The following is a 23,231-nucleotide window of genomic DNA, read 5'->3' as shown; positions in this document are numbered from 1 at the left end:
TCAGAAGCATTCTATTCTATTCCATTCTATTCTGCTTTATTTTCATACATGAATTCGGACTCCTAAGCTTCCAGTTGAAGCTAGGGTTAGTAGTCACGGAAAACTAGCATGAATTTGAATGTAGCATTTCCTCAGGACTCCGTCTAACCCCTCTCCAGACACTAAGTGTTTTCCTCCAGGCTGGAGGGTCCAGGTCCGGACTCAGGTGGCCGAAATTGAGGCACCGCGAGCGGCTCCCTTGTCTCGTAGGTCCCTCTGCTGCTGCGGACGTTCTGGACTCCAGCGGCAACAGCTCCTACTACTCATCTCATCACTATCATCTCTCTCTCTCTCTTCATCTCCCTCTATCCCTCTCTCCAACTCAGTCTCAGCAGATGTGTGTCTAACATGAGTCTGGTCCTGCTGGAGGTTTCTGCCTGTTAAAGGAAGTTTGTCCTCTCCGCTGTCACTAGCTAAATACTGTGAGGTGTAATGCTCATGGTGGATTAAGGTGGGGTCAGACTGAGTCTGATCTGGTCTTGGTGTTGGGTCTCTGTTCATAATTTGACATAGAGTGGTCTAGACCTGCTCTGTTTGTAAAAGCGTTTTGAGATAAGGTTTGTTGTGATTTGGCGCTATACAAATAAAGATTGATTGACTACAATGTAGAATATACATACATTACCCACCATGCAAAATACATGTTATGGCCCTGTCACACCCTGACGAGTTAGCCAGTGTATGCTGGTGTATAAAAAAGTTATAGGTAAGTTTTGTATAAGTGAAGAGCACGCTGGTATACCTCTTAGTACGGGGAGTATGAAGCATATGGATCATACGTCCGGCATAAGTTGTAGGTGCATCTTGAGATAACGTTTGTTGATTGATTACTTGACCCTGCAGCCGTACTTCCTGTAGTGAGCTCTAGCAGAGAGGTCCTTGTATGTGGACCTGAATGAGTTCTCTCTGGGTTTCTTTTTGTCTCATGCACAGGATCAGCGTTTGCAGAAAGTCTCAGTGAAAACATTTCTTCACAGACCTGGCTCCGTGCTCCGGTGTTCCCTCACGGGCCCCATAGTGCATAAAATGTTCTCACTGCGCTCTGGAAGTCATGAAGTACCCAGAGACTTGATATTAAGTCAGTATTTCTCTAACCTGGAGGCTCTCTGCTTGAATAAATTTAAAGCATTAATAATCCTAATTAGTCCCGATAGACCTTTAGACTCTCTCGCACGGTTTGTTCACCATCAGAGCTCTTTGAGGTCTGGAGAATTGAGACTTCATGAAGGTTAGATGAAGACTCCTCCAGCAGCAGCAGCAGCAGCAGCACTGCCTCTGGCTTTAAGACACAGCCCCGAGAGAGACAAAGCAATACAATCAATATTCAGAGGACTTCCTGCTTCGTTTTCAAGCGCCCGATCGAGGCAGAAGAGGAGCGTAAATGGATGTGAAATTACAAAGGGAGGGTAATGACCTGCATGCAGAGACGGGCGGACTTAAGAGCGAATGGGAGTGGAGCCGGGGATCATGGGAATCACAGAGAGAGTCAGATAAGAGGCGGGGATGGTGGTGGAGCCGCCCGGGGTGTGATGCAGCTCCAGCAGCAGGTAATGGTGCTGTTAGGGGAGATGAGATCCCGACTGGAGGGGGCTTAAAAAGGACATTGTGTAGAATTTACTCCAGCTTATACAGAAGCAACGAGGCTGCAGCTTAACTCTGCAGATAATAGAAACCATGTGGAGGTGTTTATCATAAACACGCTGTTAGACTTTATAATACCATCGCTGCTACGCCATAAAAGTCTGCAGCTCGATGAAACGCAGGAAATAAAGCTGCTGGACTCGGTCCTGCAGCGGGGCCGACAGCCGGGCGACACTTTTATAAGAGCTTTCTTTAAAAGCTGAACTTTGAGCTTAATGACGACAATAACGCCGAGAGTAAAAACGCCTCTGTGTGGAATATACAACGTTAAACTAATTTAAGATATCCTTCAACTGAAGAGCGGCACCTTAAAGCATTCACAGAGAGGAACTTACATTTAAGTGTCATGATGTGGAGAGCACAGTAAGAACGTGCATTTCAGGGTGGATAATGTTAAATGTAAATTATAGATATAGGCATGATGTGTGTCTAACATGAGTCTGCTCCTGCTGGAGGTTTCTGTCTGTTAAAGGAAGTTTGTCCCCTCCCCCCCGCTGTAACTAGCTAAATACTGCGATGTGCAATGCTCATGATGGATTAAGGTGGGGTCAGACTGAGTCGGATCCTGTCTTGGTGTTTGGTCTCTGTTCATAATTTGACATAGAGTCCCCCTTCCTACCTCACTGACCTCCTCCACCGCCAGGCCCCTTCCTACCTCACTGACCTCCTCCACCAACCAGGCCCCTTCCTACCTCACTGACCTCCTCCACCAACCAGGCCCCTTCCTACCTCACTGACCTCCTCCACCACCAGGCCCCTTCCTACCTCACTGACCTCCTCCACCACCAGGCCCCCTCCTACCTCACTGACCTCCTCCACCACCAGGCCCCTTCCTACCTCACTGACCTCCTCCACCAACCAGGCCCTTCCTACCTCACTGACCTCCTCCACCAACCAGTCCCCTTCCTACCTCACTGACCTCCTCCACCACAAGGCCCCTTCCTACCTCACTGACCTCCTCCACCACCAGGCCCCTTCCTACCTCACTGACCTCCTCCACCACAAGGCCACTTCCTACCTCACTGACCTCCTCCACCACCAGGCCCCTTCCTACCTCACTGACCTCCTCCACCACCAGGCCCCTTCCTACCTCACTGACCTCCTCCACCACCAGGCCCCTTCCTACCTCACTGACCTCCACCACCAGGCCCCTTCCTACCTCACTGACCTCCTCCACCATCACACTCCTTCCTACCTCACTGACCTCCTCCACCAACCAGGCCCCTTCCTACCTCACTGACCTCCTCCACCACCAGGCCCCTTCCTACCTCACTGACCTCATCCACCACCAGGCCCCTTCCTACCTCACTGATCTCCTCCACCACCAGGCCCCTTCCTACCTCACTGACCTCCTTCACCAACCAGGCCCCTTCCTTCCTCACTGACATCATCCACCACCAGGCCCCCTCCTACCTCACTGACCTCATCCACCACCAGGCCCCTTCCTACCTCACTGATCTCCTCCACCACCAGGCCCCTTCCTACCTCACTGACCTCCTTCACCAACCAGGCCCCTTCCTTCCTCACTGACCTCCTCCACCAACCAGGCCCCTTCCTACCTCACTGACCCCCTCCACCAACCAGGCCCCTTCCTACCTCACTGACCTCCTCCACCACCAGGCCCCTTCCTACCTCACTGACCTCCTCCACCAACCAGGCCCCTTCCTACCTCACTGACCTCCTCCACCAACCAGGCCCCTTCCTACCTCACTGACCTCCTCCACCAACCAGGCCCCTTCCTACCTCACTGACCTCCTCCACCACCAGGCCCCTTCCTACGTCACTGACCTCCTCCACCACCAGGCCCCTTCCTACCTCACTGACCTCCTCCACCACCAGACCCCTTCCTATCACACTGACCTCCTCCACCAACAGGCCCCTTCCTACCTCAATGACCTCCTCCACCACCAGGCCCCTTCCTACCTCAATGACCTCCTCCACCACCAGGCCCCTTCCTACCTCACTGACCTCCTCCACCAACCAGGCCCCTTCCTACCTCACTGACCTCCTCTACCACCAGGCCCCTTCCTACCTCACTGACCTCCTCTACCACCAGGCCCCTTCCTACCTCACTGACCTCCTCTACCACCAGGCCCCTTCCTACCTCACTGACCTCCTCCACCATCACACTCCTTCCCGTAACCTGCGCTCCTCACACGCCAACCTCCTGTCTCCACCTCACAGAACCAAGCACTGAACCTGGGGGGACAGAACCTTCTCAGTAGCCGCCCCCACCCTCTGGAACTCACTCCCCTCCCTTTTACAAAACTGCTCTGACCCTTCAGAAGTGGTTTTGTTCCACACAGACTTGTAAAGGAAGGACCAGACTGTGAAGTCAGAGAAGAGATCATTCCACATCTAAAGTCCTGATCTTGAAGTGGTTCACATGTTTTAATGAGGATTGTAAGTTTGTGGACAATTACATTGAAATGTTAATTTTGCAGGGCTCTATAAATGTTGATGGAAAGATGAGCTCAGGCTCTTTCTTTGCTCCATCTGAGCTCAACTTGAGACCCAAAAACTGAGTCTGACTAAAACAAATGGATGAGGTTAGACTGAGAGAGCTCCCTGATTTCTCCACCTGAGCTCATAAGGAGTCACAACACCTGAGAAATACCTGAGAACCATTTCAGATTCAGACCAGATCTCCTTTTGAACTAAAGGGAGACTAAGCTGAGACTTTTCTGGAGGCAAGAATGAGAAACAGGAGACATGAGATGTCGTCTCATTTTGCTTTCAAACAGATCTCATTGTTGTCTAGGAGACAGAAATGAAACACTTCTGAGATCTCCTCTGTGTGTGTTATTAAAAGAACATGATGAGCTGTAGAGAGTGTCAGAGGAGTGAAACCAGTGAAACCAGTATCCTTAAACCACTGCTCCACCGTGCCGCCTCTGCAGCAGCTCCTCCTCCAAATGTGCTGAAAGGTGGAGAACAGTAAATGAAAAGTTCTTCAGATTTAACAGTTGAAAGATCAAACTCCAAACCTGAGAGATTCTGGAAATGTCAAAGGCTTGTGGAGTTTAGATTCCTCTGAACGCCGTGTATTTCTTCCTCTTTTCTTATTCCAATAAGTCTTCAGTTTGGTCTTCTCTTAAAGGTCACAGTAATATCATTCTAACCAGGACTGTGTGATGGATCAGCAGCACAGGAAGTCTGACTCTGACGGGCGGAGTGGACGGAGGCTCACGTTTGTCTTCACGTGTTGTTCTTCGGTGTTTTGGAGAGAGTAAACATTTCCCGGCTCACACGGCCGACAGGTTTAATAACTCTGCTGCAATTACAGACCCTGGACTCAGACCTGCTCTGACTCTAAACCCTTTAACTTGACAGGATGACGTGTTCTCAGATAAAGGAGCAGTAAATCCTGTGACTTTGTTTACCGGCTCAGCTCATTTTTAATTGGATGGCAGGAACTTAAATATGAAAATGAAGCAAAGTCTGCTTTTCAATTTAAACAAAGAGAACCACGCTCTGGATGACGCTGGAGTCAGGAGGCTGTAATTACGTTGAATGTCTTAAACTCAAATTATTTTCATGCTTTTAGACTCTAATGGAGGATATCTATAATTACACCTCACTGGGAATAATTGGGTTTCTTCTCAGCGTCCGAGCAATCAAACACGTGTGTCAATAAGAGGCGCTCCGCTCTGTTTGCCGCCGTCATCATGTTTGTTTTTCTGAGTGAACGGCGGCTGATCAATGCCGCTAATTACTGCGGTCAGAGACGTAAACATCACGCTGACCGTCATCAGGAGCCGGAGTAAATATACAGACTTTCACACGAACCTGAGAACACCTCACAGAACTTTAAGAACCGGTCTATGTGAGCTCCATAACGTCATAACGCCTTCTCTTCTCTGCAGGAAATCAGCGACACAGAGATCCTGGAGCTTACCCACAGTGCACTGGGGCGCATGACGGTGATCCGACAGATCTTCCCGTTGTGGAGGGACAGCAGCACCCGATGCATGAGGCAGAACCACCGGATCTCGTCTCTGCTGTGCGACCCACAGGAGGGGTACCTGCAGAACCTGGAGGTAAAACCAAACTCTGACTCACAAACTCCTCCATGAACTGTGACTCAGTTTTATGTGCATTATGAATCATCAGGGAAAGTTTACGGTGTCAGAGATCGGTCCTATCAGGAAAAGATCTTGTTTAAAGATGTGGACTCCAGCTGAGCAGAGAGATGGATGCAAAGGGAGAGAGGGAGATTGCACAAGATGAAATATTCCCTGTAGCCTTTAAATCAGTAACACAGCACTGCTGGCCCACATAAAGAGCTGCTTAAGGTCCTTCTTTCACCACATATCTGTCCTGGGCACAACTTCAGAATAAAAGCATTGTGTGAAAACAAGGGGAGAAAAAACAAGTCAGGCTTTTGTTTTGAAAAGCTACATTTTTTTTAATGCTTTTCATATAACTTAGCTGATTTAAGAACAATACAGAAATCAATGCATCATTTTCTGTGTCTTTTGGTCAAGGTCCGAATGAGTGTAGCAGAGAAAATGCTGTGCATGCCACAGATAGAATGTTCCAATGTAATAAAATATAGCCGTTCTGGAGCCATCATAAGATATTCCTTTATTCTTCCCACAACGGGGAAAAAGTGTGCACCAAACCGGACCACTTTGTGGAAACGCAACAAAAGTTACTCAAAGCTGAGCTCAAGTAACGTTCCTGTAGCTAGCAGGATTGGTGAAAACACACGGTACTAGAAAGAGCTACACAGCTGCATGGGAACTGCACATTTCAGACTTCATTTGATGTGATAGAAATGATCTGTTAGAACCCTTTTCCTTCTGGGAGGCTGCTAACATTCACATCATTGATTTGAGAGGTCTCTGATGTAGCTCAGACAAGTGTTACACTCTCAGATGTTAATGTGAAAGTGTGGATGCAGGGTTGAGTCAACTCAACTTTGTTTATAAAGCACCTTTCATACATACAAACATGCAGCCCAAAGAGCTTCACAGAAGAATCAGAGATACAGAAAAAAAGGCATTATTATAAATTAAATACTTAAAAATACAATAAATCAACACAGTAGAATTAATAAAATAAGTTAGAGTGGAAAGAAAAGTTCAAAATAAGGTAGAGTTAAGAAGATCAGATGAATACAGGGAATGAAATAGATAAATAAAGAATTAAATCAGATAAATAAATGTTGTTAAAACAATTATTATAATAAGGAAGTCCAGGGCTAATTATTAAATTACTACAAATTAAAGGCTAGATTAAAAAGGTAAGTCTTAAGTTTACTTTTAAAAACACCCAGAATGGGGCACCGGTGGCCTAGCGGTCTAAGCGCCCCACATACAGAGGCAACAGTCCTCGTCTCTGGTTCGGTTCCCGGCTAGTCGACCATCTTTCCTGCATGTCTTCCCCTACTCTCTACTCCCCACATTTCTTGCCTAGGGCAAAAAGGCCAAAATATAACTTTAACAAAATCAAGAAAACATCCAGAACTGATTTAAACATAACCAAAGAATTATTTATTAATGAACTTATTTATTTATTTAAAGGGACAGTGCATATTAATGAACATTTCAGCATTGCATCAATGTAAATATGCCAGAGTTAGCCAAAAGGCTCATTTTCATCCATAGTCCCCAGCAGGTCAAAACAGAGTTCATAACAAACGAAGAGATGTGTCCGGAGTTGGACCAATCATAAAGACTTTGATGCATTACATCATCGTCTGTCCCTCCTGTCTTCAGTTCATTACATCATCGTCTGTCCCTCCTGTCTTCAGTTCATTACATCATCGTCTGTCCCTCCTGTCTTCAGTTCATTACATCATCGTCTGTCCCTCCTGTCTTCAGTTCATTACATCATCGTCTGTCTCTCCTGTCTTCAGTTCATTACATCATCGTCTGTCCCTCCTGTCTTCAGTTCATTACATCATCGTCTGTCCCTCCTGTCTTCAGTTCATTACATCATCGTCTGTCCCTCCTGTCTTCAGTTCATTACATCATCGTCTGTCTCTCCTGTCTTTAGTTCATTACATCATCGTATGTCCCTCCTGTCTTCAGTTCATTACATCATCGTCTGTCCCTCCTGTCTTCAGTTCATTACATCATCGTCTGTCCCTCCTGTCTTCAGTTCATTACATCATCGTCTGTCCCTCCTGTCTTCAGTTTGCAGAACTGGAAAGCTTTACCAAAGAACTTTTTAAATAAATCATCTCCCAGAAATTGGTTTTCTCAAAGTGCTCATTTAAACGATCGTTATTTTTAATTTGCTTGGAATAATTTGTGTCCTACAATTACTAAACATGCTCTAAAAATGTTAGATTTCCCTCCCTTTCTTTCGAGGAGGGCTAAATTGCTCCTCTAAATAAAGATCACTCAGAGTTGTGTAAGTTGGCCAAACACAAAGATCCTCCTGATTAAAGTGGTCCGTGACGAGGGGGAGGGGGGAGGGACTTCATTAAGAGCTGCAGGTCACGATGTAGTTATTCAAAAGCACCAAATATTAATTTGAGGGGATAAATGAAGTCATTAGTCTGTACAAGTTATTAAACTGAGGGAAAAAAGAAAAGCTAATTAAGATAAGAATAAATAATTCAATTAAGGATGAGGATTTCTTCAGCGCTCTCCTGGTTTGATAGTTTGAGTCGGTCCACGCTGGAGGGTCGGTCTCTGGTCTCCTGGTCCTCCCTCGTGTTGGTGCATCTTGTTCCTCAGCAGTCGTCTCTGTAACTCTCAGAGGAGCTGGAGACTGAGGGGTTAGCAAACACTGAAGTTATCAAAGCTCAGCAGTCAGCGCCCGTGGCTAATTCATTAGCGGGCTAATGAGCGAGTTAACCATCGTGTGTCCCGCAGAATGAGGTTTTAAATGTGGTCTAAGTGGACCGGAGTCGTTTGTTTGTCACACTGAAAGAGAAGAGAGAGGATGGGGAACATAACGGACTGATGGAGGGGGAAGAAAACCTACATCCAAATGGACTAGGGCTGGGAATCAAAAACCGGATCCGACTTAGAACCGGTTCCAATCGATCAATTCCATTGGAATTATACACATCAAATGTTGATTCTTCTTAAAGATTCATTTCCCAGCACGACGTCACGTCATGGTACGTCATGGTACGTTGCATTACTCTACACTCTGCAACGTAGAACTCCTTCAACCATGAGAAGTATTTTCCCCCATGCTCCAGAACGTCCAGGGCGCACGTCCGGACTCACGCGGCTGAAATTGAGGCACCGGGAGCGGGTAAAATACCTCCTTGATGACCCCCTGGAGGAAAAGCGTTTTTCCTCCCCCTGTTCCTCCAGGCTCAAGAGGCTATATCTAAACACATTTATCTGTCTGTGCTTTTAGAGGCTTTCATCCTGGCGGCGGTGTAAAGGGAAGGATTCCTGTTTAGATAAATCACCAACGTGAAGTTCAGGTGATATAAATATGCCTTATTCTGGAAGACATGGACCATTAAGAAGCTGTGCTGCAGCTCCAGAGAGCGCTCAATGCTTGCCGTCATGCTCTTTTTTGCCCTCAAGGCTTCAGCGTTGGTCACATGACAAAAAACTATGAATATAATAACAAGCTGAGACAGCACAGACAGAAACACCTGTTAGTTAAAGCTCCAAATGTCCAAAAATCTAATTTGAAAAAGGTTCAAACATCACAAACACGGCCCAGAGGTTGAGTTCAGGGACTGAATTAGCTGAATTAGCAGCTCCCACCTGTCACTCAAGGAGGCCACGCCCCTTACTATGCAAAGGTACACCTTAGATAACCACCCCAATCCCCACTCCCACATTTCAGCAACAAAAACCAAAGCTGTTTAATCCTGCTGTAAAGTTTGACATTCTAACATGAGGCTCTATGGGGAATTACTCACTTTTAGGACCAGCCTCTAGTGGCATCTCAAGGTACTGCAGTTTTTGGGGATATCTATCTTGTCTGCTTTATTTTTTTCCACTCCATTGGTAGCCGCCTGAGTATTCCACACACAGGAGGACCCCTAGTCTCACCAGGTGGACCTCAAACCAAGGGAACCTTTAGTTGTAAGACAGCAGAGAGAAGGACCCTGGATCTGCATTTGTAAATTCATGAGCGCATTAATTCACCTGCACACACTTCATGCACGTACAGTATGCAGTGTGTGCTCTGAGGCTGTCGGAACAAATCTCAGTGTTCAAATATCAGCTGAATGTTAAACTAGCACACACACACACACACACACACACACACACACTAATCCTCCAGCGTTATTTGGTCAGATGATTTCACATCTAGTAATCAGAACATGAAATTATTTGGGTTCCAGATATAAAAACACACACACTGTCTCCACTGTACTATTACTCCCAGTGAAGAAGCATCACAGTGATGTGTGGTTGACATTTGAAGACAGCAAACACGACCATTACTGTAACACACACTGACAAATAATGTGTCTAGTTTTGACATTTGTGGAGTTCAGTTATTCACAATTCTTCAAGATGTCTGAAAACACAGCCGGGGAAAAAACCCTGAGGGAGAAACACCAAGGTCAAACACACAAACATGTGTCCTGTTTTCAGTTCTCTTTATTCAGTCTCATGAACAGAACCTGGCATGTTCCAAAAATGTACCCCTTTGAAGTATTCAAGAAAGCAGCCCTTGCAGCAGGTTTTATCTACATGCATTCAAATTGGCGAGCACAGGTATCCAGTCCAGATCTGCAAAAAAGTCTCAATGTAATGTTGAATTCTCAACTGGAAGGTCACCATATTGGTTTAAAATTGAAGCCTTTTTATTTAGTGAATTGCAGACTTCATTCTTTAATTTGTCTGTTTGCTCCGTGTTTCCTTTTAATATTAGAGTCCATCAATTCAAGTTCTTTCTTTTGTGTCGTGTCGTAGCCGATCGTTTCATATATCGTCAAGTCGTTTCGTATCATAAGGTGCATTTCAACCAAGAGTCCCGGGGTCTTTTAGGTCCCAGAACTACTTTCCCCTGAACTAAAAGGTTCCTGGTCCCCCATTGTTGTCTGCGTTTGACCGCGGGCTGAAGTCCCGGGTAGATTGTGTAAATCAGGCCAGTGAAGTATGGAGGAAAACAAGTAAATGCACTACACCACCAGACCAGTAGAGGGCAGTAACACAAAGAGGAATGCCATTCATCACAGATGGAAAAAACAACGACTGTGAATGGTTTCTGTTAAAATTAAAAATATATATATATTTTAAAAGATTTTAATTTATTTTTTGAAAAATTTTTTTTTTTTTGAAAAATTAAAAAAGTTGAAAAAAGAAATTAAAAAAAAAAAATTAAAAAAAAAAATTTTTTAAAAAAAAAAAATTGAAAAAAGAATTTGAAAAAGAAACTTGACAGGAAAAATTGAAAAAAAAAAAATGGACAAAAAAGTTGACCGGGAGCCTTTCGAAAAAATTGATTTTCCTCAAATTTGAAATTTTGCTCCAAAAGCAGAAAAACATGAAAAAAAGTGAAAATTTTGCCCCTTGTGTTTTAAAAACATGTAAAAATCAAAGAATGAATCAACACGTGAGAGGAGATAAGCGCGAGTAGCAAAGACGTTTCAACACGGCTTTAAAATCCTTTTGAACTCAAAAAGCCGTGATCGCAGAGATCGGCCGGTGTTTTGGTTTAAACGGCGACCCTGTTAACTGGAGACTCTCAGCCGGATGCATCCCTCATAAACGTCTTTAGACCATCATTAAATATCTGATGAGGATATTTTGAAATCTTAATAAAAACTAAACTAGTTTGCATTCCCAGGAACTCCCTCTGTGTTTCAACAGCTGTGTAAACTCCACAAACACTGACACGTTCAGCTGAAGGTCTCCAGTTTACAGGGTCACTTTTAAAAGCGGAACACCGGGAGGTGAGACGCATTCACGCTGGGCTGAGAGAAGACTACTGTTACAAGCTGCTAAATCAAGAGAATCACAGCTTCTTCTTTTGAAAAGTACACACACATACAAAAAAGATAGAACAAATAAAAACTAATGAAAGAAAGAGAAATCAAGAGAATCACAGATGGAAAAAACAATGACTGTGAATGGTTTTTGGAAAAATTTGACAAAAAAAAATTGTAAAAACAAAAATTTTGACAAAAGAAAATTTGAAAAAAAAAATTGACCCAAAAAAATTGAAAAAAAAAAATTTTGAAAAAAAAAATTGCATTTTTCTTTTTGAAAAATTAAAATTTTGAAAAAAAAAATTGAAAAAAAAAATTGGCAAAAAAGTTGACCCGGAGAATCACAGCTTCTTCTTTTGAAAAGTACACACACATACAAAAAAGATAGAACAAATAAAAACTAATCAAATTATAGAAAATGTTCACTATTTTTTAAAATCTTTTTATGTATATAAAAGCAAATAAATATAGAGTAAACTTTCATAAAAATAACGTGATTTTATCCACTTTTATTCCAAACACTGCTCTCACCATGTCATGATCTGAAGAAGAGGTAAAAGCATCGCTGCAGAATTAGACTTCAGAGTGAGGGACACATTTGATGGTTAAAAAGCAGGCAGAGTGAGATATCACATGTACGCATTAACGAGCTGGACGTACAGCTTTGTCCACAGGGGGCGCCAAAATCAACACAAAGCTTTTAAAAGATCAACTCGTTCTCTTGAACTGTGTTTGAACTCTGGTTCAGTTTCAGGACTTTTAACACCCTGGCGCCCACAGCTCTGAGCCTCCACGTCTTCCTCTCTGCTCGCTCTGATTAGTTCATCTCCTTTGATTACTTCTGGGCCGACATGTTTCTGCTGGCTCAAGATGTTAGCTTTCTGCAGGAGAACTAACAGAGTGCTTTGCTGCACGTTGGCAGCTTCTGAGATCCTGTGAAAACGTGTTTGTGTTGAGTGATGTCCGCTCAACCGAGGGAGGATTTGTTGTTGAGTTTTTCTGTTTGTCTGGAAGAGAAGAAGAAGAAGAAGAAGAAGAAGACAGAAGAGCTGCATGTGTAAAAGCGTGTGTTTTGGCCACAGGTTCTCTGCAGACGATGCGGTTCCAGGTTTATGTTGTGGTGTCGTCGTGTGTTTACCTTATCAGCAGACTGCCTCCAATGATAGCTGAGGCAAAGATGACAGATTCCAGGCCTGATCTGTATTTATGACCTGCTGTCACTTTGCACCACACACTAAACACCTGTCAGTCTCACGCAGGAGCGACGGCAGGGTCGGTGTTTCACATTCAGAGCTGACGCCGACGATTCACCGATTTACACAAGGAATCATCACGCACAGATTCTGCAGATTGCTGCGTTTCCTTTCCTCCTTTTTCCATCTGTCTCTGCCAGTTTGTTCTTTCCACATGTAGCTTCTCCATGACAAGACACACAGCTTGTTGTTTTTCCCTCTGTGTGTGTGTGTGTGTGTGTGTGTGTGCGTGTGTGTGTGTTATCGTGTCATAGCCGGAGGCGTCGTGCTGAATGGACTCCATGCCAGTCAGCTGCACTCATCTGGACAGAGTGGTGCTCATTTGTCACCCTGCATTTGGTCTCTGCTCCCCGCTTTGGCATCTGTGTGTGACTGTGTGTGTGCGTGTGAGTGTGTTTAAGTGTGTGTAAGGATGTGTGTGTGTGTGTGTAAGCATGTGTGTGTGTGTGTGTGTGTAAGCATTGTAATTTGTCACAGTGTGCTCCCTCTGCCCTCTGCAGGGCAAAGAGCTCACATGTGGACAAGTCGGCTTCTGGCTGACTGTCATCTCGACACCATCGTGTGTGTTTGGGTGTGTGTGTGTGTGTGTGTGTGTATGTGTGTCTGACCATAGTATTGGTAGCTTGAGCCAGCAGATGATGCATTAGCCAGCAGACTCACACATGTGGCCGAATTTAAATCCTAACTCAGATGCTTCCTGTTGTTTATCTCACTGAACTGTCCCTTTAATACCTCTGCTCCACATTGTGACCTCTGGTAACCGTTTTTGAACCGAGGCAGTTTCAGGGTTTTCCAAAAAATGGATGGATGAAAACCAAAAACAGGATGACGTACTGTCCCTTTAACTCCTCTTATCAGCTGATAACCAATGATGGACCTTAATACAGGACTCTTGAGTTGAATATCTCAAAGAAAAAGCCCAATCTGCATAAACGAAACTTCTATATGTCTTCTAACATGCTCGATCTGCTTCACAGTACTTTTGTATTTACCTGTCCTCACTCTTCCTCCTCTCTCTCCCTCTCTCTCCTCCTCTCTCCAGGTGTCTAACCTCTACCTGTACGACAGCGTGCTCATGCTCGCCAACGCCTTCTACCGGAAGCTGGAGGACAGAAAGTGGCACAGCATGGCCAGCCTCAACTGCATCAGGAAGTCCACCAAGCCCTGGAACGGGGGGTGGTCCATGCTGGAGACGATCCAGAAGGTACTGAGACAGTTTGAACTTAAGTCTCGTGGTGCTTTCAGGGACACTAGATTGCTTCACAGACAGACAGAGAAACCTTTCCAAAGACCCTACAGTGGACAGCATAGGTTTAGATGGGGTGGTTGTACATCAGTGCATTCCACAGAGGCTTCCCTCTGGCTTCCTTCAGCGGTATGAACCTGAAACAGAAACTGATGTTCTTGGCGCCAAGGTTATGAACCTGGTGAGTCTCAGCTTCACTGTAAATAATAAGATGAACAGTGAGCCAGAATGAAGCCTCTATGGAACTGTCTCGGTGTAACGTACTATTTACAGTGAAACTGAGACTCACCAGAGGCTTCAATCTGGCTTACTCCAAGGTTAAGAATTAGGTTGAACCTAGTGAGTCTCAGCTTCACTGTAAATAGCAGGTAACCCCGAGACTTAACTGTGACTTATTTCAAAGTTATAGACCTACTGAGTCTCAGTTTCACTGTAAACAGTTCCTCAGAGTCTTCCCTCTGGCTTCCTTCAGCGGTATGAACCTGAAACAGAAACTGATGTTCTTGTGATGTTCTTGTAATTAACGGGTCTTCAGTTTGCTGAAATAACAACATCATGATGCAGATTAGTCCAAAGTCCAAAGTCAAGCTTTGTCAGGTCTGTCCTCAAGAGGAGAAGAAAACTACGTCTACAATGTTTGTTTGTTGAATGGAGGTCTATGAAAGAGGATTAGAGACACTGATGTTTCTTTAGCTCTGACCTTCTTCACGGAATGTTCCATTTGTTCTCAGAATTCTGACATCATCAAAGACAGAATTCTGACATCATCAAAGACAGAGTTCTGACATCATCAAAGACAGAATTCTGACATCAAAGACAGAATTCTGACATCATCAAAGACAGAATTCTGACATCATCAAAGACAGAATTCTGACATCAAAGACAGAATTCTGACATCAAAGACAGAATTCTGACATCATCAAAGACAGAATTCTGACATCATCAAAGACAGAACTCTGACATCATCAAAGACAGAACTCTGACATCATCAAAGACAGAACTCTGACATCATCAAAGACAGAACTCTGACATCATCAAAGACAGAACTCTAGAATTCTGTGATGATGTCAGAGTTCTAGAACCCCTGCTGTTGCTCTCCATACAGACTGTTGTTCCTGCTGACGCCTGATTGGTCGATACTTCTCAGACTTGAAACAAACTTTAAATGGAAGTAGTCGATTGGCTCTGGACACTCGGTGTGAGAGTGAATCACATGGCGGGTGTAATCAGCCGAGTGACTTCTTCCAGTGATTGGTTTTGAAGGACTTCCTTGATTTTGTCAATAATCTGTGAACCCCTCGCTCCCATCTTAAACAGTTTTCACCAGAGTTTCTAACTTTAATGTCTTTGCAGATGAAATATGAGGACAAAAAGAGAAAGTTAAGAAACACTGTTAAGAAAGAGAGACAGAGAGAGAGAGAGAGAGGAGAAACTGAAAACACTGAAAAGAGAAGAAATATGACAGAACAGCTTCATCACATTCTGCAGAGTTTCTGCTCTGACCTTTAGAGCCGCTGCTGTTTCCCTCCCTGTATGTTTAATACCAGGCCGACTCCCATGATGCTTTGAGAGCTGCTAAACTGAGTGATATTGATGCCCGATTGACAACCCCACAGGGACACCAAACCCCCACGGAGGCCATTAGCAGAAGAAAGACCGTGATATAAATGTGGACCTCATAAATCAGCTTTACTAATTCATGATCAGTGATGCTCGCTTCCCCGGCTCCCTCTGAGGTTTTTTACTGTCAGATATACAAACAGGGAAACTGTGTGAAGACGTACGACCTGTCATATAAAACATCATTACAGTGATGTGAGGGAGCGAGTCCAGTTTGTGTTGCCGCTGTAATAAAGTGACGTTTCATGGCTCCATCGGTTCATGTAGGATGTTAAAGAAAGACAGAACACACCTGTCCCCGCAGCCAGAGAGCTAAATGTTCACCTGTCAGCCGTAAAGGTCGCTCTCGTTGTCAGCTGCAGGAAAAAAAAAAGGTGTGATGAAGTTTGTTTTGGTCGGTGGTGCTCTGAGCGTTCCTTATCAGAGAAGATGTTACTTTAATGCATCAGTATTTCATTATTTATAAGACAAAGCTGCTGCCCAAGGTGTTTCTGTGTGACGACGCAGCTTTGCAGGAGAATCAGGGTCATGAACACAGTTATGAATACACAGTTACAGAAACAGGAGAGGTATTCAGAAAAGTCAAACACAGCTTTTACACCTCTCAGAAAGACTGTTTCTTTAAAGTAAAGGTCAATGAATGTGATATTTGAAGAACTATTCCTCCCTTCCACCTTTTCAAGATTTCATCAACCTTCAATGAGGTTTCTCTCATTTACAATGATGTCAACATTCAATTAAAACAAACCCTAAATGAACCAAAAGGAACACTGCTCAGAGAAACAGACACACACTGAGATGAACTGATCCGACATAATCGACTTGAGTTGTCCCAGAGAAACAAAAGTGTCCACCTCCAGAGTCTGTTGGAGGTAATTACAAGAATCTGGAGCACAAAGACTGAAGGCAGATTGTCCAAGTTCAGAGTGAATATGGGTGAGGTATCAGAGAGTTAGTGGAAAGAGATTGATATGGTCCAGAGGAACTTTACCCCTGAACTACGTGCGTTTGGACCGGTGGACCCAGGGTCTAAATTTAGTTCAGGGGTAGATAATCTCCCCCCTAAAAAACCCCTGCTAGGGGGTAGTACTTTCCAAAGGACTTTCAGGAGGCGGGGCCTGCAATGCTGAACGTGTCTGATTGGTAGATTAACCTCAGTGTTTTTATTCCTCCCTCCGTCCACAATAACATCACACACATCTGTGATTCTCTTGATTTCTCTTTCTTTCATTAGTTTTTATTTGTTCTATCTTTTTTGTATGTGTGTGTACTTTTCAAAAGAAGAAGCTGTGATTCTCTTGATTTAGCAGCTTGTAACAGTAGTCTTCTCTCAGCCCACCGTGAATGCGTCTCTCCTCCCGGTGTTCCGGTTTTAAAAGTGACCCTGTAAACTGGAGACCTTCAGCTGAACGTGTCAGTGTTTGTGGAGTTTACACAGCTGTTGAAACACAGAGGGAGTTCCTGGGAATGCAAACTAGTTTAGTTTTTATTAAGATTTCAAAATATCCTCATCAGATATTTAATGATGGTCTAAAGACGTTTATGAGGGATGCATCCGGCTGAGCGTCTCCAGTTAACAGGGTCGCCGTATAAACCAAAACACCGGCCGATCTCTGCGATCACGTCTTTTTGAGTTCTAAAGGATTTTAAAGCCGTGTTGAAACGTCTTTGCTACTCGCGCTTATCTCCTCTCACGTGTTGATTCAGTGAATCCATCTGTGATGAAATATAGCACCATCTACAACAGACCAGCTGAGTTTCTGCTTTTGGAGCACAATTTCAAATTTGAGGAAAATTAATTTTTTCGACAGGCTCTGTGTCAGCTTTTTTGTTCAATTTTGATTTTTCATTTTTTTTTAAAAAAATTTTTCAAATTTTTTTTTTAATTTTTTTTTTCCAAAATTTTTTTTTTCAATTTTTTTTTTTTCAATTTCTTTTTTCAATTTTTTTCTTTTTTCAAAAATTTTCTTTTACATTTTTTCATTTTTCAAAAAAAAACAAATTTAGTTTAAAAAAAATATATATTTTTTTTTATTTTACCAGAAAACATTCACAGTCATTGTTTTTTCCATCTGTTATGAATGGCATTCCTCTTTGTGTTACTGCCCTCTACTGGTCTGGTGGTGTAGTGCATTTACTTTTTTTCCTCCATACGTCACTGGCCTGATTTACACAATCTCCCCGGGACTTCAGCCCGCGGTCAAAATGCAGACAACAATGGGGGCACAGGAACTTTTAGTTCAGGGGAAAGTAGTTCTGGGAGCTTAAAATACCCTGGAACTCTTGGTCCAAATGCACCTTAAGTGTGCTAACTGAGGCTACCAAAGCATGTCGTACAAACTGGTTGTTTTAGAGAGGATGAAAACTTCTTAACTCTAAATGTAAGACTCAGTTTTAAAGGCTTGTATCCCAGCATAATAAGATAGATAATACAGAGAGAGGTACTCTACGTTAATATGATGAGGTGGATCATGTAGTCCTTCTTTCATACGTCCGTGAACTGAATCCACACAAACAGATCCAACACTGTCAGAGGAGAGAAGACAGGAAGGTTACATCTTGTGATACACCGAACAAGGAAAAAAAACACAACAATGAACAAGCCGTCCATTTTTCACTCGGTGTTCGCCGCCCTCTCACAAAGTCATTTTCCATCTCATCAACAAAATAGTCGGGGAGATTGCGGCGGGTGGAAAAAAAATGTTCAAGTTCAAAAAACAAAAACAAGAAAGAGGTCGTTTTTGCTCCGTGTGTGTGAGAAGTGCTGATGTACTGTTCTGCCTCGACTGCAGCGAAAACAGCACATCTATAATTCAGACTGTATAAATGACCTCCTGACACAGAGGAGGAACTCATGAAGAGAGAGAGGGAGAGACGGAGTTTGGTGGAGATGTTTTATTCATTTTCATAACTTTCATAGTTTGGTTATTTTTGGAGTTTGAGACGTTGTTCTTTTTATAGTCGTGACTCTACATGATTCAGATTTATCTAAACAGAGTTTGTCTGAAACATTCCTCTGACTGTTCTTTATTAGAGACAGAAGAAGAGGTTCATACTGTGAGAGATGTTTGTTAAAGGTGACATATCACCCTTTTTTTCATCAACATATATTGGTCTAAGAGGTCCCCAAAACATGTCTTTAAAGTTTATGCTCAAAAAAACACTTTGAAATCAGATTTTGGCATGCCTGAAAAACACTCTTCTTCAGCCCTCTGCAGAACAGTCTGTTTTGTCTCTGACCACGCCCCCTCAGGAAGTGGGTGTGGCCTCCTCGGCTGTCCAGCACGTTGATCTAATGTTTACATGTTGGCTGAATATACACGGCTGCTCACAGACCCGCGTTACTTCAACCCTCTGAATCTGATCCAGAATCTGATCCTGACGGAGAGGCGCCTGCAGCAGGACCTTTCTGAACCATTGGTCACAGATTTAGTGTTTCTTGTTGTTTTATTTGTCAGCATGTCGACGTGTGTCTTGGTACACGGCTACCAACATGTAGCTATGTGGCTATGCTAACTAGCGCTAGCACTTATCCATGATAAATAAAAATCATCCACTAGATCTTCAAATCTGCAGACGTGGGGAGTAAAACCGACCTCTGCCAGAAAGGCAGCAGGACCTTTCTGAAGGATTGGTCCCAGATTTAGTGTTTCTTGTTGTTTTATTTGTCAGCATGTCGACGTGTGTCTTGGTACACAGCTACAGCTACAGCTACAGCTACAGCTACAGCTACAGCTACAGCTACAGCTACAGCTACAGCTACAAACATGTAGCTATGTGGCTATGCTAACTAGCGCTAGCACTTATCCATGATAAATCAAAATCCTCCACTAGATCTTCAAATCTGCAGACGTGGGGAGTCAAAGCGACCTTTGTGTTTATTAAGACAGCCTACAACTAGCATGCCTCCCTCCTAAGCTCCTTGTTAGCACACATGTGTGCAGGGAATGAAAAACGGAGGAGGGGTTGAGTTGTATTTTATACAGTCTATGGGCTGAACAAGCTCCGAGCTCTGACTTCCTGTTACAGACCGGATGGCGTTGTGACGTATGAAAAACACTGAAAACTGAAACGGCTGGTTTCAGCACACATTTACAGAAAGGTGGAGAAATCAGAACAGGGGCAGAATGGAGTCTTTGACTTTTCAGGGGGTTTGTAGACAGGGACACAGATTTCAGGGAGAGGACCATTAAAAAGAACATTCTGCATGATATGTCACTTTTAATAAAGCAGACCTGAATGCTCTGTGGACTCATCAGCAGCCACTCCGTCGTTAAGAAGACGCTCGTCTGTGTTTATCCTCAACGACTGGTTTCATGTTTCACCGCCGGGCGCTTCATGTTTCATTTATCCTCCGTTGTTTTTTCTTTTATTCATCATTGTTTTAAATCGAATCATGTTTGGTATTCTCCTCCACACACACGCTCCCAATCTTTAACAGGAAACAACACGTACTCCGACATTTGAAGCTGTATTGAATCAGACAGATTCAATATAGTGACTGTGTTTAAATGCCAGAGAGGAGATCAAGACAGCAGAGTAAACTAACAAGCATCACATCCCAGCCGTTAATAAGTCTAACAGCCTTGAAAACACTCTCATTAGACTCCTGAAGCATGGTGAGAGTGAACTGATGACACGTTTAACATTCATTTCAAACAAACTGGAGTGTATTTTTATCTTTACTTTAAGAAGAACTCGAGAGCTGTTCTTGGTTTTTTGACTTTTATAATATTTTGAGCACTTTTCTCATACTCTGACAGCTTCAGTTTGTCCACTGGGATGGAGAGCATGAATTCAAGTTCTTGAATTTGGGTTTTGAAGGTATTCAGTCTTCTGGGAGATGAGACTGCCTCAGCTGTTTTTACATGGCGTCTGCTGAACCACACAACAGCCATGAACCAGAGTGAAGCCTCTACCACTCTGTCAAATTATGAACAGAGACCCAACACCAAGACAGGATCAGACTCAGTCTGACCCCACCTTAATCCACCATGAGCATTACACCTCACAGTATTTAGCAAGTTACAGCGGAGAGGACAAACTTCCTTTAACAGGCTCCAACCTCCAGCAGGACCAGACTCATGTTAGACACACATCTGCTGAGACTGAGTTGGAGAGAGGGATAGAGGGAGGTGAAGAGAGCGAGGGAGCGTAGATAGTGATGAGACGAGTTGTAGAAGCTGTTGCCGCTGGAGTCCAGAACATCCGCAGCAGGAGGACGTCTACGGCAACTCAGAGGAACCTACTAGACAAGGGAGCTCAGGGACTCCAGAAAGGTCTATGGTTAGTAACTTTAATGGGACAGGAAGAGTTAAAGTAAGTGATGAGGGGGATGGGGGGAAGGGGGTGAGATAGGATCCCAGTGTGTCAGTCTAAGCCTATAGCAGCCTAACTAAGACCTGGTCCAAGCCTGATCCAGCTCTAACTATAAGCTTTATCAAAAAGGAAAGTTTGAAGCCTACTCTTAAAAGTAGAGAGGGGGTCTGCCTCCCGGACCCTGACTGGTAGATGATTCCAAAGGAGAGATGAGCTATATATACTGTATATAAGATATACAGTGAGCTAAAGTGAGGTGTCTGTGTTCTTACTTTTTACACTGAAACTGAGACTCACCAGATACAGATGAACGGGTGCTAACCGGGGGATGTAATACATCAAGCTGTGTGTCTTTATGTCCACAGAGTAAACGCCACATCGAAGAGGAAGTCCTAGCACTTCCTTTTCCTTTTGGTTTCACCAGAGTTACAGAGAAGTTAGCACCCCCAGAGTGATTCAATCATTAGATGGAGCTAGAAGACGACTGCTGATGGTTCAGAGATTGAGATTAGTCCAAGTGAGTGGTCCTCTGCTGGTCTAGTTTCAGGCCCCACCACCACCTCTCTGATGACACACCCCGCCTCATATTTCTAACATGAATAGAGCTCAGAGTTCCCCTTGGTGGGAGACGAGCTGTGTTTCAGTTCTGTGTTGTAGTGTGAATAAACTGTGCTACCACAGTAAGAGCACTGCGTCACAGCTAACGCACGTCCTTCAAAATAAAAGGACAGCTCTGACGCTTTACTTTGTTTCCTGGCAGACATCTGTGGCCCTCTCATTTCCTGATTGTCTGAGGCTCCAATAACAAAATATGTCATTTCTGTCCAAATCAACACACGTGTGTTTGTCACATGATGTTCCTTCAATCTGCTTTAATGATAACATAAAGAACATCCATGATGGTGACCTCCCTTTCTGTTTCCTCTCCCTTCAGGGGAACATCACGGGTCTGACGGGCACCATGGATTTCAAGGACGGCGGCTCCAACTCGCACGTCCAGTTTGAGATCCTGGGCTCCAGTTTCAGCGAGACCTTCGGCAAAGACATCAAGAGGGTGAGTTCTCAGTTTCTCTCTCTCCGGCTCGTGAAGTGGAAATAAATGGTGCAGAGGCGGCATCGCCTACAAGTGTCAGAGCTTTAAAAATCTGCCGCCTGAAATCCAGACTGAACCCACATTCTGTTACCAAACTGTTATTCCGTCTGACACCGGCCTCCTGAGAGCCTCTCCTGTGGGAGGAGGATCAGATCCGGCCGGCACGCAGTCACAAGAGGTCAAGTGAGCGGCAGACGATATGTGGAGAGATTGTGTTTTGAATGTTCTGGTGTTAAACATGATGAGTGTGATGATGTAATGAGATGATAGCATGATTACAAACTTTCTACAGACTTCAGAGACAGTCTACATATTTCAGCTTCAGGGATGTTCCTTAATGCAGTGAAGGGTTTTAACCCAACTTACTGAAACTGTTCTTAGTTATTAGCTCCTGTCTTCATTTTATGGACAGGTAGAGATACTGTATAGAGACAAGACACAGAGCTGCAGCTAGCCCTGAGAGAGCAAGAGCAAGATGACTTAGAGGTAGAGTAAAGTGAGAGAGTGCCTGCAGAGAAGAGAGAGCGGTGAAACAGGTGGTTCGGGCATCTGGTCAGGATGCCTCCTGGACGTCTCTCTGGGGAGATGTGTTCGGGCGTGTCCGTCTGGGAGGAGGCCACAGGGAAGACCCAGGACACTCTGGAGAGATTATATCTCTCAGCTGGCCTGGGAGCGCCTCGGTATCCTCCCAGAGGAGCTGGTGGAAGTGACCGGGGAGAGGAGAGAGTCTGGGCTTCCCTGCTGAGACTGCTGCCCCCAAGACCCGGACCCGGATAAGCGGAAGAAGATGTTATGGTCCGCACAGACGTGCAGGATTTCATGTATTTGCTGCTATAGTTACACACATACCTGCCTGCAGTGTGTGTCTCTGCTCCGCCCTCTGTCACAGCCAACACGCCAACACGCTGCTAGCTATCCTAACCCCGAAAATCCACAGGATGCGTGTGCGCCGCGTTCCGTCAGCGACACGGCTTCGCCCTGGTCCACAGGACGCCTGTTTGAAGCCTGGCACCAGCTCAGAGCAGGCAGGATCAGCTGGGTCCAGTATAAAGAGAACTACATACAGACAACAGGTTACAGAGCCTTTCTGTGGTTCAATCATTTGGACAGTACTCCATTACTTTCGTGCTTTAATTATCACTGAGT

The 23,231-nt window shown here is 44.3% G+C and overlaps 1 protein-coding gene across 1 annotated transcript in view; it reads left to right on the top strand.

Annotated features, from left to right (window-relative positions):
* The window catches only part of LOC117808575 (glutamate receptor ionotropic, delta-1-like), a gene marked incomplete at its 3' end in the record, with an annotated part of 181,303 nt that overhangs the window by 115,933 nt on the left and 42,139 nt on the right, over nucleotides 1-23,231 (top strand). The window contains exons 5-7 of the mRNA XM_034678294.1: nucleotides 5,547-5,720; nucleotides 13,850-14,011; nucleotides 21,927-22,046. Coding sequence (XP_034534185.1) covers nucleotides 5,547-5,720; nucleotides 13,850-14,011; nucleotides 21,927-22,046 — 456 coding nt within the window. The remainder of the gene's footprint in view (nucleotides 1-5,546; nucleotides 5,721-13,849; nucleotides 14,012-21,926; nucleotides 22,047-23,231) is intronic.

The sequence above is a fragment of the Notolabrus celidotus genome, unplaced genomic scaffold, assembly GCF_009762535.1.
Source record: "Notolabrus celidotus isolate fNotCel1 unplaced genomic scaffold, fNotCel1.pri scaffold_126_arrow_ctg1, whole genome shotgun sequence".
Classification (NCBI taxonomy): Eukaryota; Metazoa; Chordata; class Actinopteri; order Labriformes; family Labridae; genus Notolabrus; species Notolabrus celidotus.
This window is presented reverse-complemented; position numbering and strand designations above follow the sequence as displayed.